At 38.7% G+C, this 15,383-nt stretch overlaps 1 protein-coding gene across 2 annotated transcripts in view; it reads left to right on the top strand.

The window, feature by feature from the left end:
* ITGA9 (integrin subunit alpha 9) overlaps positions 1-15,383 on the top strand; it is a 222,841-nt gene that overhangs the window by 169,309 nt on the left and 38,149 nt on the right. For both annotated transcript variants that reach the window (NM_001012858.2, XM_040683149.2), the window contains exon 23: positions 2,129-2,236. In NM_001012858.2, coding sequence (NP_001012876.2) covers positions 2,129-2,236 — 108 coding nt within the window. The remainder of the gene's footprint in view (positions 1-2,128; positions 2,237-15,383) is intronic.

The following is a 15,383-nucleotide window of genomic DNA, read 5'->3' as shown; positions in this document are numbered from 1 at the left end:
TGATCTTGTAAAGTACATGGAACAGTTGTTAGAACAAGCTCTTGTGATGGGACCAAAATAAACTTGTCTCACTGCCATGATTGTCTCTATTACAAGCACTTCAAATCATTTTTGACCGCTAGATGGAACTAGGGAATGATAAATCCGGCAGAGGTGGGTGAATCGTTGATTGTGAAAAATAGTCTTTCTCCTTTTTTCCCCTTTCTGTTCTCCTAGGCATGAATGCCACTCAGCTCATAATGAATAACACATGTCAGCCTCTGTGGACAGACTGTGGGCCAGAGCAATTAAACCCCCACTGTCATGCAGTGCCCTTAGCTATTTACTGAAAAGGAGTGAAAGCAGAATTTCAGGACATTAAAGCTTTTGTGAACTAGGCTATTAATTCTTGTGATACTGATTCCATTCTTGAGGTTTTCTAGGTCTTCACTTCTCCCCAGCCAGATACTGGTTAGAAACAGATAAAGAACAGATGTACTGATGCTTTAACTAGATGATTATTTTCAATAAAATGAAGTGATAGTAAGTAATGAAGAGAGAGTCTATGTATTGGCAGAGCCACCATTTGTCCTCTCCTACCCTCCTGCCTTTCATACACACACTTGTAATTTGCAGTATTAATAAGGTTGCTACCCATATGGGAGTGGAAAATTACACTGTAACAAGTCACAGATCTGCTCACCAATAACGTGGTAAACCTCATAATTGTTTGTCAGAGGGAAAGGGTAGAGTTTCATAATGGGCAAAGCATGGTTTGTGTCACTGTTCACTTGTTTTTAATGATTTGCCTGCCGTTTATTAATCTTCTCCAGATGGAGAAAAGTAATAGTTTCTTAACCAAAAGAAGAGATGACTTACAGAATTACAGAGCTTTGTAGAGTTTTTTTGTATATATGAAAATCTATACCATGTAGAATATTAATAAGGAAAGAGATCTATACATCATTTTTTTCGGGTAACAAGATGTGCAATGAAAATGTCTTTTCTGCATTAACTCTTATGTCTGATCTCAGTGATGTAATCATCATTTTTTGAAATGTCTTAAATGAAACATTATATTTGTATTTCATGCAGTTGTTACCATTCTCCATTGTAGTGGGATTTCCCCCCTGCTTGGAGCCTCAGGGTTTTTGTGAGGATTTGACAATGTGAACTGATTCTCTTTATCAGTCAGGCATTTCTTCAGATATAAACAGTATTTGAAGAGTGAATATCTGTTGTTTTTAATATTGGTACTTTACACAGTTAAAAGACTGAGTACTTCATCTTTTCACAGTACTGTCTCAGTGCAGATAAATATTCTATTAGCTTAATGTTCTCACTGTTTGCATTTATACATGTGTTGCTAGAAACAACCAGGAGATATTTTTCCCTGACTAAAAAAATACAAGTGGTCATGAAAACTTACTTTAAAAGGCATTTGTCCATGGATTTTTTTTCTTTTCAGCAAAAAGCCACAAATTTAGCAATTTTCACTGGATACATTTCAGTGGTGTACTGAAAATTCTTTGAGTTTTTGCTGAGAAGTTGTGGGGGATTTGATAGAAAGCCAATGTTTTTCCACTAAGAGTTTCATTTAATTGGAAACCCCAGATCTTGGTCGGAAGTTGTTCACATGCATTTCTTGGAACTCAGTTCATCATACCTACAGTTCAGTAGTCACGATCATCATTACTCTTCCCTGTGAGAAAAACACATGCAGAATATAATGCAGAGGTTACCTGATGGAAATTATAATGTTGGTAGAAATAGCAATATTTTTTACAGTCTTCTGGGTGGTATTACCAAAACACTTAAGAGTACTAGCAGTGTCTCTGCATATAAGATAGAAGTATATAAGATAGAAGTCATATGCCATTTCTATTGATGACTGGTAATTATCCTCCAAATCTGCATCACACTTGTGTGAGCTGTAATTAAAGACTTTTAGACAAAGTAAGCCTTTGACTTCATCCTGATACTGAAAGGAGAAGGTGTTATCTGCAAAGATTACAAAACTAGCATAGTATTAGATGTTTTTCAAACGTACCTACACTCCCAGCTCTGGTTATACAAATATTTCCTACTTATGAGCAGTCATGTTTGTTTAGGGCTTCTTAATACATCTATATGCATATTTTTCTTACAGGTTTATAATGCTGGACCAAGCACTCTTCCTGGTGCTTTTCTTGACATTTCATTTCCAAACCGCCTCTCTGCTACTGGAGCTGAAATATTTCACGTTCAGCAGATGATGGTGAGTACATTACAGTGTATTCAGTAGCTCAGAGAGGTAGTGAAATGACTGCAGATTTTGCTGAACACAGCATGCAGGTTCTTATTCGTTGCTGGTGAATACTCAGAGATAATGGTGGTGGTAGTGTTGAAGAGTAGTGTTTTGTAGCTGAGAATTTGCTCTATCAAATAATTTTCTTGTACTCTTTGTTGCAGTTTTAATGGAAATAAATAGGAGACATTACTTTTGGAGCGACTTGCTTATATTTTTCTGTATTCCATGCTATAACTTATCCTTTTTGACTGTTCTTTTAAGAAATGTAAATATCAGTGACATTTATTGTTTCTACATAAATTTTTTCAAAGGATGATTTTATGTCAGCTAAAAGGAAAACCAAAGTAATTTGTGGTAAATAAGACACATTCTTAGATTTCATCTTTAATATATTTTTATTATTTTCAAAGCTTTTGTTAAACCACTGAAATACCATCATTTATACTGTGGTGGCCAATAGCGGGAAGCCTCGCTACCGAGGGAAATTTATTAGTGAAATTCAGAGTAGTCTGTTTTTATGAGAAAAAACATCTCATTCCATCAGCTCATGGTTTTCTTGAATAGAAGTATTCTACTTTCTTTCTAGCCCTTTGGCTGAAAAGTGTTACCATCCCTCATACACAGATAACTATGTCTCTGAATCATTGTTAGTGAGGATCCAGTAAGACATTTCTCAGCAGGTTTCCAAGATCTATGCTATTGAAAGGTATGGGATATGTATATCCACAAGGTGTGTGTACATATATATACACATATATATATATATATCTCTACGAGGGTGGATAGTGATAGAACAAGGGGAAATGGTTTTAAACTAAGACAGGGGAGTTTTAGGTTAGATGTTAGGAGGAAGTTTTTCACACAGAGGGTGGTGACACACTGGAACAGGCTGCCCAAGGAGGTTGTGGATGCCCCATCCCTGGAGGCATTCAAGGCCAGGCTGGATGTGGTTCTGGGCAGCCTGGTGTAGTGGTTGGTGACCCTGCACATAGCAGGGGGGTTGAAACTCGATGATCATTGTGGTCCTTTTCAACCCAGGCCATTCTATGATTCTCTGATTCTGTGTTTCCATATATGGGTCACAGATTTGTGCTTAAGATGGAATCATGCAGAAATGGATTGGGGCTAGTGTACGAGGCACTAGTATTGTACAGACTGAGCCAGTTCTCCAACTAGACTGCAATAATTCTCCAGCTTGTTTTCCATCACATCACATTTTCATGTTTTGTTTAGTCCATCCCTATATGTGGATAACCACCTTCTCTTGGACAGAGGATCCTAACCCATGTCCTTGACTGGTTCCATCTCTCCGTGCTGTGTGAATATATGTTCACAGCCCCACCAGAGATGTGGGAGTCATCCTAACAGATTTTCTCTGCTGGTGTCTTCTCTGAAGCGGCACTGCTTGTTTCTTGATGCTGACTCTTCCAGAAATCTGCGCAAATTGTCTTAGACAAGACACCTGTTTTGCATACTTAAATTAACTGGGGTGCATGCCACCCACATGGTGTATAAGGGCTAATTTCCAGACATAATTTATCATCATTTCTACTTAAAACTCTAAGTTGCACTGACAAGGTTATGTGGTCTATATAGTTTTGAATAGCTGTTAAAAAAAGAAGATAGAAGCCTCAAATCTTGCACTACGCTTGTAAAAGGGTTTTATGTTTCTTGTTGCTGTTTTTACATGAGATGGCTTACCTAGAGGAGGACAGTGTGGCACTGGGTACTGTGCTAATAAGTGCTTGTGAGGTTTACATCCCTTTTTCCCCAACAACAGGTTGCATTCTTATCAGCATTATTTGACATGTATTTTATAACTTGTTTTTGTAGAAATTTTAAATTGCTGTTGTGAGACTCATTTGTATTGCAGGCTGAAGTGTTGTAGTAGACAACTGTGGCTGTATGTTTCTGCATGATATGCTGGTACACCCTGCATTAGTTCAGCCATTGCTTTGGAGTATATCATAGAATTGTCACAGAATCATAGAATGTTTTGGGTTGGAAGGGACCTTTGAGATCATCTACTTCCAGCCCCCTTGCTATAGGGAGGGACACCTCCTTCTAGACCAGGTTGCTCAAACCCCATCCAGCCTGGCCTTGAATGCTTCCAGGGAGAGGGCTTCTACAACCTCACTGGGCAACCTGTTCCAGTCTCTCACCACTCTCACAGTAAATAACTTCTTCCAAATAGCCAGTCTAAAGCTACCCTCTTCCAGTCTAAAACCATTTGCCCTTGTCGTGTAGCTACATGACCTTATAAAATGTCCCTCCCCAGCTTTCCTGTGGGCCCCCTTCACGTACTGGAAGGCTGCTCCTCTGAGCCTTCTCTTCTCCAGGCTGAAAAGCCCTAGCTCTCTTAGCCTGTCCTCGTAGGGGAGGTGCTCCTGCTCTCTGATCAGCTTGTACTGGGGGCTCCAGAACTGGATACAGTACTCCAGGTGAGGTCTCTTGAGAGCAGAGTCACCTCCCTCGACCTGCTGGCCGTGTTTCTCTTGATACAACCCAGCATACAGTTGACATGATTTCTTGAGCACCTCTGACTTGCTAGTAAGTATTATAAAAAAAAAATCGTGTCTGAGATAGGGGTTATTCCTTTTTTTGCAGGTAAATAATTGAAGCACCAGATGTTTTGTTGTAGGTTACACAGGAAATTTATGTAATTTGTCCTATTTTTGATAGGCCCTGAACCCATGTCTCCCAAATTGTAGTATGAAAACAGAAAAAGTATTTTGCTCTCTTTCCTCATACTTCTCCCACACGGAGTTTTTATTGACTGAAAAGGGAGCTAAAATCATGCAGTTTTTCATCTTTTCTCAGACCAAATATACTTAAACAAGCAAATAACCTAAAAGCTGCAGGTTGGAATGATCTATGAGAAATGGGCAAGAAAAGATGACACTCGTAAGTGTTTGTGTAAGTATATTAATTAGAGATTTCAAGCATTTGCTTCTTTTCAACTTCAAAGGATCTAGATTGTAGTAGTGGTGATTGTGTTCTTCCTGTAATTACACTTTTTTTCCAGCAGTCCTAGGTGTCAGTGTTGCTGGACATTTCAGAATAGTTGATAATATAGAGGATCGGGAATTGTTTATCTATAACTTAAGCTGCTTTCTTTTTTTTGAAAGCTCATAGTATTTTTGCCACTGGTGTACAGTACAGCAGGGAAATTTATGGGTGAAAAAGCATAGTGAGAACACTGGAGTTTGTGTTTCAAATATACACAAACTAAGCAAAATAATGCCAAGAGCTAAGTCCTTCACAGTGTGTTGACTGACCTAGAATTTCATTCAGTCACAAAAATAATTAAAGGAAGAGAGTCACATATGGCCCGCTGGAATGGTCTGCATTTCTGGGAGGTGTTAATAGGAGTTATTACCTCGCTACTCCTAGAGGAAATGACAGCCCTCATGCTTCCTCTGTTCCTGTTGCTCTAAGCTTTTTGGCTTTATTGCTGAAACTGTTTTAAGGTTTTCTTCCAGAGGAATTCAGGTCACAAAGATGTTTTGACATTCAGAGTTCTGCTTTGGAGATGTTCACATTCTTTTAGAGGGGTCTTGGGAGTTTATGCAACACAAAACCACATTAAAGTCAACAGTTAAAGGCAGACATAAAATAGAATGGATAATTGAAAGAAAATTACAGAGTAAGCAAGTGAACATCCTCCCTATCAGAAAGTTTAAACAGAATGGAAATACTAGAAATTTTACAAGTTATTTTAACTAGGGAATTTCACCACTGACATTGATTTTACATAGTAGATATTTAAAGCCTACAGTGGCAAAGGATATTTTGGAAGCAAACAAGAAAAGCTATTTCCTTTTATATACTTTTCTACTTGCTTTCTTGCAGAGGTGTTAAAGCTGGTTAAAAGAGTGGTCCCTCAGCTTCTTGGTAAGATTGTCATACTCCAGGTGGTGGCAAAGAAAGCTTCACCCAGAATTAAGGAGGATTAGCATTAACAGAAATGTAGATTCTCCACTATTCAAACCATTGATTATCTGTTCGTTCACAGAGGAAAACAGGACTCATTATACTTTTGTGTGTTTTAGTTTTGAACTGAAAGATTAGTAATTTCCTTTGGGTATCCAGCTAATTTGGAGGGCAAGGGAATCACTGCTTTACATGCCAGCCAAGAAGCTGCTTTTCAGGGCATCCGAAAAGATTTTCACAGTGGGAGTTTCTGCCAAATTAGCCAGGGTATTTCCTGAAGCTGATAATAAATTAGCAAGGAGTCCGGGATTACACCAGTGTTGGTTTCACAGAACTGGATCAGATTGTTGCCTTCCTGTTTATTTAATTTCCAGCTAAGGTAAACGCCATTATGAGGAGCAAGGGACAGCTGGAAACCACATTTTTCTTTTTGCACCTGGAGCCAGCTGCAGTGCACATGGATGATCCTCACTCCTCATCTGGAGGAAACAAGCTGTACAGGGCTGCTGGTTGGTCAGTTAGTTGTCACCAGAATTAAACAATTGCATGGTACTAAACAGGGCAAGTGCCCTGTTCACTTGTGGGTTTTTGGAAGGAGCAAGCATTCCTTCACAATATTTAGCATTGATGCAGCCTCACTGTGAATACTGTGTGCAGTTCTGGCCTCCTCTATGTAAGAAGGATATTAAGGTGCCTGAAAGGGTCCAGAGGAAAGCAACAGAGCTGGTGACAGAGCTGGTAGGCATGTCATGTGAGGACAGGCTGAGACAGTTGGGCTGCCCAGCCTGGAGAAGAGGAGGCTAGAGGTGACCTCACTGTTCTCTGCAGCTCCTGGAGGAGATGCTGGGCTCTACTCCTGGGCACCAATGGCAGGGAGGGAACAGCACAAAGCTGTACTAGAGGAGGGTAAGATTGGGCATTGGGAAATATGTCTGTGCCAGAAGGGTGGTCAGACATTGGAACAGGCTTCCTGGAGATTTGGTTGGTGCCCTATACCACTCAGCGTTCAAGGGGCATTTGGAAAATGTCCTCATTAATGTGCTTTCGCTGTTGGTTAGGCCTGAAGTAGTAAGGTAGTTGGATTTCATGTCTGAAGTACTCTTCCAACTAAATTATTCTGTGTTCTGAGCATCATGCAGGCCAGCAAACGCTGATTTTTAAGATCCTACTTAGACAAATTAACACCGTGGGTATGGAAAACAGTGTTGTTATCATTACTGAGGTAAGAATCTTGCTAAAAGTGAGATGTACACGTTGAAGGCCATTCTCTTCAAAGACAGTGAAATAAGAGAGAAATCTGAGCAAGAAGGAAGAAGGCAAGAAATATTGTCCTCATTTTCTGATGAGAAAGAGAGCCCCAGCATATAACTTTTGATATCTAAGTATAGTAATCATGTTGTAATTGCTAATAATAGCATATTTTTAATTACAATGTTTTATTACTCTTGTAATTCCTGGAGAGAGATAGGCAGAGGAGCAACTTTGTAGAAGCACCTACCTTTTTCCACTGGCAATATAAAATCTATCTATTCTTCTTGAATTTCCAAAAGACTTTGCTGATTATCTCCAGAGAGAGAAACATGTTAAACCTTCATTTTGTGAATCCTGCTTCTGTTCACCTTGAAAGTTCCAGTTATCTCAAATCCCTTGTTCCTGGTTCAGTGTTTCCATCACTCCTTGTTTAGAAAGCAAAGGAAGGAGGTTTTTTTTTTCTGCTAGAAAGACAAACGTATTCTAGTTGTCCTATGGTGCTTTAATTATTCATTTCATGCTTTTCCATTCCTTCTTTCTCATCAGGTGAGACCTGGATTGTGCCTTTTTAAAAACTGGGTATTACTAAGATTCAAATGATAAAGAAAAGCTAGACTGGAAATTAATAAAAATCACAGAGGAGTTAGGATGAATTCATTTTCCAAGTTGTCTTTGAAGTTAATGGTTGCCTGAGCATGGGATTACAGCATGAATACTGTCATGGTCAATAAGGATAACTGTTGAAATAATCATTTTCTTCAAGAGAATGTTGAAAGAAAGAGTAAAATGGAATCAGTTCCAGAGTCACAAGTCTTTCTGCCCAATGACAGGTTACATTTTTAAGGCTGGTATTGTGTAGCACTCATGTCATTTTTCTTCCTGGCACTTGCACAGTAGTATCTGTAAGGAGCAGGAAGATGTGAAAGAGAAGAGTTAGTACTTGCTGTTTTGTTTAATGAAAGTTCCCAGGCTGCTTGTGGTTTTGCTTTGGTTGTAGCTTTAGGATCTTTGCAATTTTAAAACTTTAAATATAACTTCTGCTTATTATCTGTATGTTGCTATTCTCCAGGATAAGAATAAGATGCTTTCACAACTGCGCTGCTGATGTTTAAAACCATTTGCAAAGGGAGTCTGTCAGAACTCTCTGAAGTGGTAACAGTGTGTGAGTGTTCTTTGAGGTATCTGATGTGATTGTCAAGCTCACCACTGCATGCTCCACCTAACAAGACAAACCTTTGTATAATTATGTAGAAAATCCCTTTTTTTGTTGGCAGCCAGTTTAAAATTGTTTAGTTTCTGTCTTTTGAAGTTTCATGCTCTGAAAACATCTATAGGCAGTCCCAGCATGCGAGGATATAAATATTTGCTGATAGTATTTTATGTAGCAAAATGTTGTTCTTGCGGCTATGCTGCTGGTGGTTGCTACCACTGATACTAGATTTGTGTAGGAAGGTTTCAGACTGACAGCAAAAATTATTTTATCCCTTTCTGTTAGTCATACTCCCCTGTGGACACTTGCATGCACATATTTTGGCACCATATTTAAAAAGCATAACGAGATTGCTGCAGGAAATTATTCATTTCAGAGAGTGTATTGTACAAAACTTGGTGACCTTCTTGCCTCTTCACTTTAATAGCTTCTTTAAATGACTGTTCCAAGATGTTTTGTGTAGGTAGCTGAAGGCTTTTTTTCTTTGTCATGTAGAACATCTCTGTAATAGCGATTGAATCGGGCTTTGCCTTGGGAGCCCTGTCACTCGCAGGAGAAACTGGCACTGACATGGCTGCAAGGAAAGGCAAGAGCGTACGCTGCAGTACAGCATGGCGCAGTCACCCGCAAGCATGGGAAATAAGACCCCAGAGCAGCTCAGAAAGAGCTCTCATAAGCACCTTCCTAATGTCAGCACGATAAGCTGAAGCTCCTTAAGTAAAGAGGAACTTAGTTTTAAGCTATCATTTTTATACAGGAAAAGGTGCCTAGCCATAAAATTATTTCCTGAGCTAGGACCTAAAATAAGTCCAAAGTGGACAAAAAATCATGACAGTTTACTTTTCTGGAACCATCTGACTGCTATACAAAATCTATGCTTTGGTTAGAGTTCATTGCATTTGCAGTGTTTGAAAGAAATCTTTTCATGCCTTGCTGGATGTTGCCTTCCAGCTATTGTAAAACAGTGTAACAGGAAAAGTATTCCATGACTGACTTACCAGTTTGGATTTTAGATAAACCAGATTTGAACAAATTTTATGACAATTTCTATTCATTTTGTCCAAATCTTCTAGCAATGATAGTATTGTAGTATTTACATAAACAGCGAATTTTGCAGGTGTTAGTTAAAGAGAACATTCACAGAAAGTACAATTTGAATTTAAAAATACAAATCTATAATGAATTTGAATTTATATCTAACCTATATATCTTTATCTATTTAATCTGTAAATTCATTTGAATGTAAAAAAGACAAATCTGTCTCTCAAGAAAATTACTATGAAAATCAGGGCCATCCAAACTAGGGACAAGAATGCACTGTGATCCATGTATTAGATCAGGCCATGGTAACAACTGTCAACAACAATTTTCTTATGACCTTCTCATTATTACTTTCTAAGCCAAGGAAGTGGAATGTATCAAATTACCTAGTCGTTGAAATTTTGCAACGCAGTCCTCACCCCAACTCATTACCTGTCAGTATAATGTGGGAGTCTGGTATTTTGAGTCAATTTAAAGAGTTGATAGCTTGTGAAGTGCCCATAGTTCTTATTTTCATGACTGAATATATGTAAAAAGGTGAGTGGTTTGCCTTTTCATACAACTGAATTTAAGGTAAAGAATTTGCCTTTTGGAATAATTGTTTAAATATGCTAACTGTTAAGAGATTCATAAAGGAAGCAGGAGGTTCCTCAGTAATCAGGAGTTCTGCTGAAGTGTGGAAAAAAAAAAAAAAGTACAATAAGTTTTCTTTAAGCTTCCCAGCCAGAGAATTCCCTTGTGAAGGAGCTACTGAGTGAGAAGGAATGAGTCAACACAGTCTTAATTTTATTTTTGAAGGAGTATGAGACTTGCATCCTTTCACTATTTCCCAGCGGTAAAGATGTTCCTGCCAAAAAAACAGAGAAGGAGGAATTTCAGGAAAGAGCTGATTAATTCTTTTAACATACATGTCTTTCTTAAATGCTGAATCATAAACTAGCCTTTAAATTTTACAAATAACATACCAGATTTTTGGTCTAAATGGTAATTCTGGAAACTTAAGATTTGAAAACAGTGTTGTTCATGTTCATAAGATCTCATAACTGAGAAAGATAAAAGAAGGGTTTACTGTATTGTTGATGTATCTGAGTGGAAGTAAGCATTGTGTGGTGCTTCTCTACTGACTAGAAGTGTTAGTCCAGTCTTGTGAGAGGTACTGGATAACTATCAATAAACCATTCTTTAGTGGAAGGAGAACTCTGAGGGTGTCCTGGAAAGAAAGGACATCTGTGTAACTTAAAATACTTTATCTTTAATCTTCAAGGGTCTACTACAGATCTGCAAGATTGCTCTTTGAAGCTTCTACCTTCTCTCCACTGTCTCTAAAGAAACCCTCTGTATCTTTCCAATGCATTCAACCATCTGCTTTGGTGGAATGTCCATACAAATTCTTCAGGCTCTGCAGGGAATGTATTTATCTGCTTGCTCTTCAGAGACTTTTGTCCTAAGCTTAACACAGCCATTGAGGAAAGTCCAACAAGTAGGTTGAAAAACATGCATTTAATGATGTTTTATGCATTGCGGGAGAGTCTATAGAAAGAAATTTAGCTAAAACCTTGCTAAAAGCACTGAACTCCAAGTGATCTCAGTCTTTTTAAAAAAGAGATGTACCTTGAAATTTATTTGATGCCTCATGTGTTGATTAAGCAGTTCACAGTTCACAACAGGGAGAGGGATTCTACATGTCAGTGGATTCTGGAATTTAAGCTGTTGAAGATATATATCCTAAGGAGCTCATGAACATTAGAGGCAAACTGTCCCTTTAGTTTCCATGTAAGGTGGTGTTCATTCTTATGCCTGAACCTTGTGTGTGGAAAGTGCAGATAAATCACGAGTGCTTATTCTTTCTTCCAACTGTGTTCATCTGGTGGTGATCTCTGTCCAGGGAAGAGGCCACTGTTTTGCAAGTTATGCACTTTAAATCCGAAAAATCTTGTTCTTATTACTAAACCCTATAAGTAGTACTCGGTCTTGAGAATAACACTTATGTGCATTGCTGCATAGTATGTGCAAAGTGGTTGCAGGGCCAGTGCCTGTCTGGTGATGGCAAATGTTGCAACGTTATGCTGATACAAATCATTTACTTAATTCAAGTGCACAGTTGAGTGTGTCAAAAGAACATCTGCAAGTTTTGAAGACAGGTTACTGCAGATTTAGGCCAAACATGCATCCGGTGTTCTTACTGATGAAGAAGCAGAAACCAGAGCTGCATTGTAATACTCCTCTGTCATTATTTTAATGCTTTAGCATCCCCACTTTGCTGTTTAAGTCATGTAACTCCTCATGGCTGTGTGGGTTTACATTTTGGATTATCTGTGTAGTACTGTTTTTCCTTACCAGCATTGCCATTTTCAGTAAAAAAAAAAAAAATTCTTCTTGTTTCAGTGCCTCTTAAATTTATTTCCAGAATCAACAAAACTGTTCTCAATCAAACATATTTCATTATCTGTGAATATTAAACATTTTTGGCACATGGAGCAAGTGCTCAGATAACATATTTACATAACTTATTTGTCTACTGTTGAAAGTCTGACCTTGTCTGGAATTTCTTGTCAGAGCCCTTATTTTTCCCCAGTATGTGTGACATGTGAGATTATCATGCCTATCAATTCATCTCCATTGCATTTGCCTACTATGGAGTGAATCACTGCCTTTGTATGAAGACACACATATACAGTTCCTCCCTAATATTATAGAGAATATGCTACTGCTAGCAACCGAGTAAACAAAAGAGGGTCTGTTATTTATTACCCAATTTGCAAATGTGAACCACTGATTAAGCATGCGTACATAAATAAAACCATAAAAAAAAAAAAAAAAACAACTAGTAAGAGACAAGAAATATGTAAAAACACTCTGACAGCAATCTCAAGAAGACTACGGCCAAACCATCCTTTGGAGCCCACATACCCCAAGGCCGATGTGAAAAGCATCCGTTTCAGGGAGGAACAATGCTAACAACTTTGTGAAACAGATGACCTCTGTTCAGACTTTGATTGTTTTTCTTGCAGCTGAAATTACTGTTCCAAGTATCTTGTGTCTCACAGTGTTTTCTGAGAGCTTGCCCTTATGTTTTTTTCCATGTTCAAAGGTGAGTTTGTTGGAACTTATTGCATGCACTCATGGCTAGATTTCGCCTTCTCATTTGTTTTGTGTCAACTTAGTTCTCTTGGTTTCCAGGCTATCACTAACAACTGATGATGATTTATCTCAGGAGGAGATTCAGGCTTATTGGAAAAGCCTGAAAATTTTAAGACTTAATGCCATAGTAAATTCCCTTGCATTAGTGCAAATCTAATATTGTCTGTGAGGAATGGGCTGAAGACATCTTCTTGCCTGTTTATCTTGTAAAATGCTAAATGTTAAATATGAGATTAGTGGTCAGCTTCTTATATGCAGCAACACAGGAGGGAGATTGCACTTAATGCATCATTGGAAGCGACAGCCATTTTCCTCTCATTTTTCAGCCTCATTCCTCCAAAAAACTCCTTTCGTGTGCACATACTTAACCCCATACTGGCTGCCAATTTCCACTTTCCTGTGCTTGGTCCTCAGCTGACCTTTCCAGTCCCCTGTTTTGAAACTGTATTTCATTTCCCTCTCCTGGATTGCCATGTTGTGCATGATATGAGGCTCTGAAAAAAAAAAAAAGAAAAAAAGGGGGTATATCTTTGATGCATGACAAACAGGTGGTTCAGATCAAATCTAGAAAGGTTCACTGGCTTTCAGTCCAGCAGTGAAATTTGTTGCTGACAAGTATGGCCTGAAACCTTAAAATGTGTGGTAAAATGGCTCAACATCCTCCTAACTACCCCAAAGACTTAGAATCATGGAATCATGGAATGTCTTTGGTTGGAAAGGACCTCAAAGATCATGTAGTTCCAACCCCTCTGCCATGAGAAGGGTGGCCAACAACTAAATCAGGCACTGGACCAGTTTGCCCAGGGCTCCTTGCTAGACTTGCTAGAAATGCTGTGAGTGTAACTACATATTAGCAGAAAGGGTGTTACGTGTTCCCTGAAGGTGAAGTACTGAGGTTGCAGATGTATTATTTCTGCCAGAAAACCCAAACCCACTAAACTTACATCTGACATGGTTTAGAAATGTAGATGGTGTTGCAGTGATTTTGGGTTACCCTCTGTGTTCCTTGGAGACAATATGGTGATTGTCCTTGCAGTGGTGCCATCTTGCTGGATTGCCAAGCCCAGCCCAGCCCAAGTATTCTCTACCCACATACAGAAAGTCAGAGAGGATGATACCTGTGGTTCATAACAAATCCAGCATGTTATTCCCATCCAGCTCTATCAAATATCCTATGCTTTTTTGGAGGTGCAATGCATGTGGAATATACCTGGTATGTTTTACATACAATTTTCACTCTGAAATATCCTCCCACCCCTTTCTTTTAAGGGTAGTGTAAGCTGATACAGTTAAAAATCATTATAATGTTATGGGTTTTCTTCTGCTCTGCAAGACCTCTTAAATATTCAGCATCCACAGAAGCCCTATGGGAATTTCTTCCTTTTTGCAGATACAGCATTCCTAAAACATGAAGTAATGCGCATACTTTCTCAGTGGTTACATCTTGTCTCTGAGAAGCAAAAAGTTGGCAGAGTAAGCCATAGTGTAGGCTGTAATATTTAAATGTTGTCTCTCAATCATGTTAATGAGCCCTTTAATGGGACAACAACTTTCAGTAAATTAATAAAGTTGGAGTGTGACCTGCCTCTGAATGTGAGGTCGTTGATGGGCAGGGAAGGTGGCATAAAGGATGGTTTGCTTTTCTGTATGATTGTGGATTAGGAATAATACTAGCCACTGCAGACATATGGTGAATTTTGGAGACCTGTTATGCAAGGCACCATTTATAGAGTTCAGGCTTTTGTCTCCTCATGTTTATGCATGTTACATTGAATAGAACAGTGGAATACATATATATATATATATATATGTTTATCAGCAAATAGTCATTTTCAGTTCCTTAGATTCTGCATATATAGATAGAACTCTTCTTAAAAGTCACCGCTGCTGAAATTGGACCTGATTAGGTGTTCAGAGGTTTTGAAGGACTCAGAATAACCTCTCCCTCTTGAAAATTACAGATGGGTTTCTTTCTGGCATCCACAGCTGTTGAGGAATGCAATTGAGATCTGAATGAAGTCTGTGCATTTTATCACTCTGCTGTTCTGTCAGGCTTCCCTTTACCTTGGAGCTGCACAGTTTGACAAAAGTGCCTTTTGGCTTGATATAAAACTAGGAAAAAGTAATACATAAGATGCACTGATGTCAGGGTGTTTTGCAGCATATGACAAATTAAGCATGAGAATAAGAATGGCCTTATATAAGAAGAACCTCGTTAAAAAAAAGAAAAAAAACTGTTAGAAAAGTGTTGTAGGGGAAAATTTTACTTTTGTTGTTGATGCTGGAGATGTGACTGTACTGACAGTATACCAGGCTGCAAAAGGTTTTATAGAGGATTTAAAACAGATGAATGCTTTCTGGAAAACAGAATCTAACAGCCTCCAGCAAAGACTGTTCTGACGCAGCTCCTTGGAAGTCCCTCCTTGGGAAGCAGCAGGGGATTCCTGCTGGGTACCCCACTCAGGGCAAGGGTTTTATTTCCCAAGCGGCCATCTCAGTGCAGGATTTAGGACAGTCTCCATTCTGTCCCTGTTTATT

Source organism: Gallus gallus, chromosome 2 (genome assembly GCF_016699485.2).
Source record: "Gallus gallus isolate bGalGal1 chromosome 2, bGalGal1.mat.broiler.GRCg7b, whole genome shotgun sequence".
In the NCBI taxonomy this organism is placed as follows: Eukaryota; Metazoa; Chordata; class Aves; order Galliformes; family Phasianidae; genus Gallus; species Gallus gallus.
This window is presented reverse-complemented; position numbering and strand designations above follow the sequence as displayed.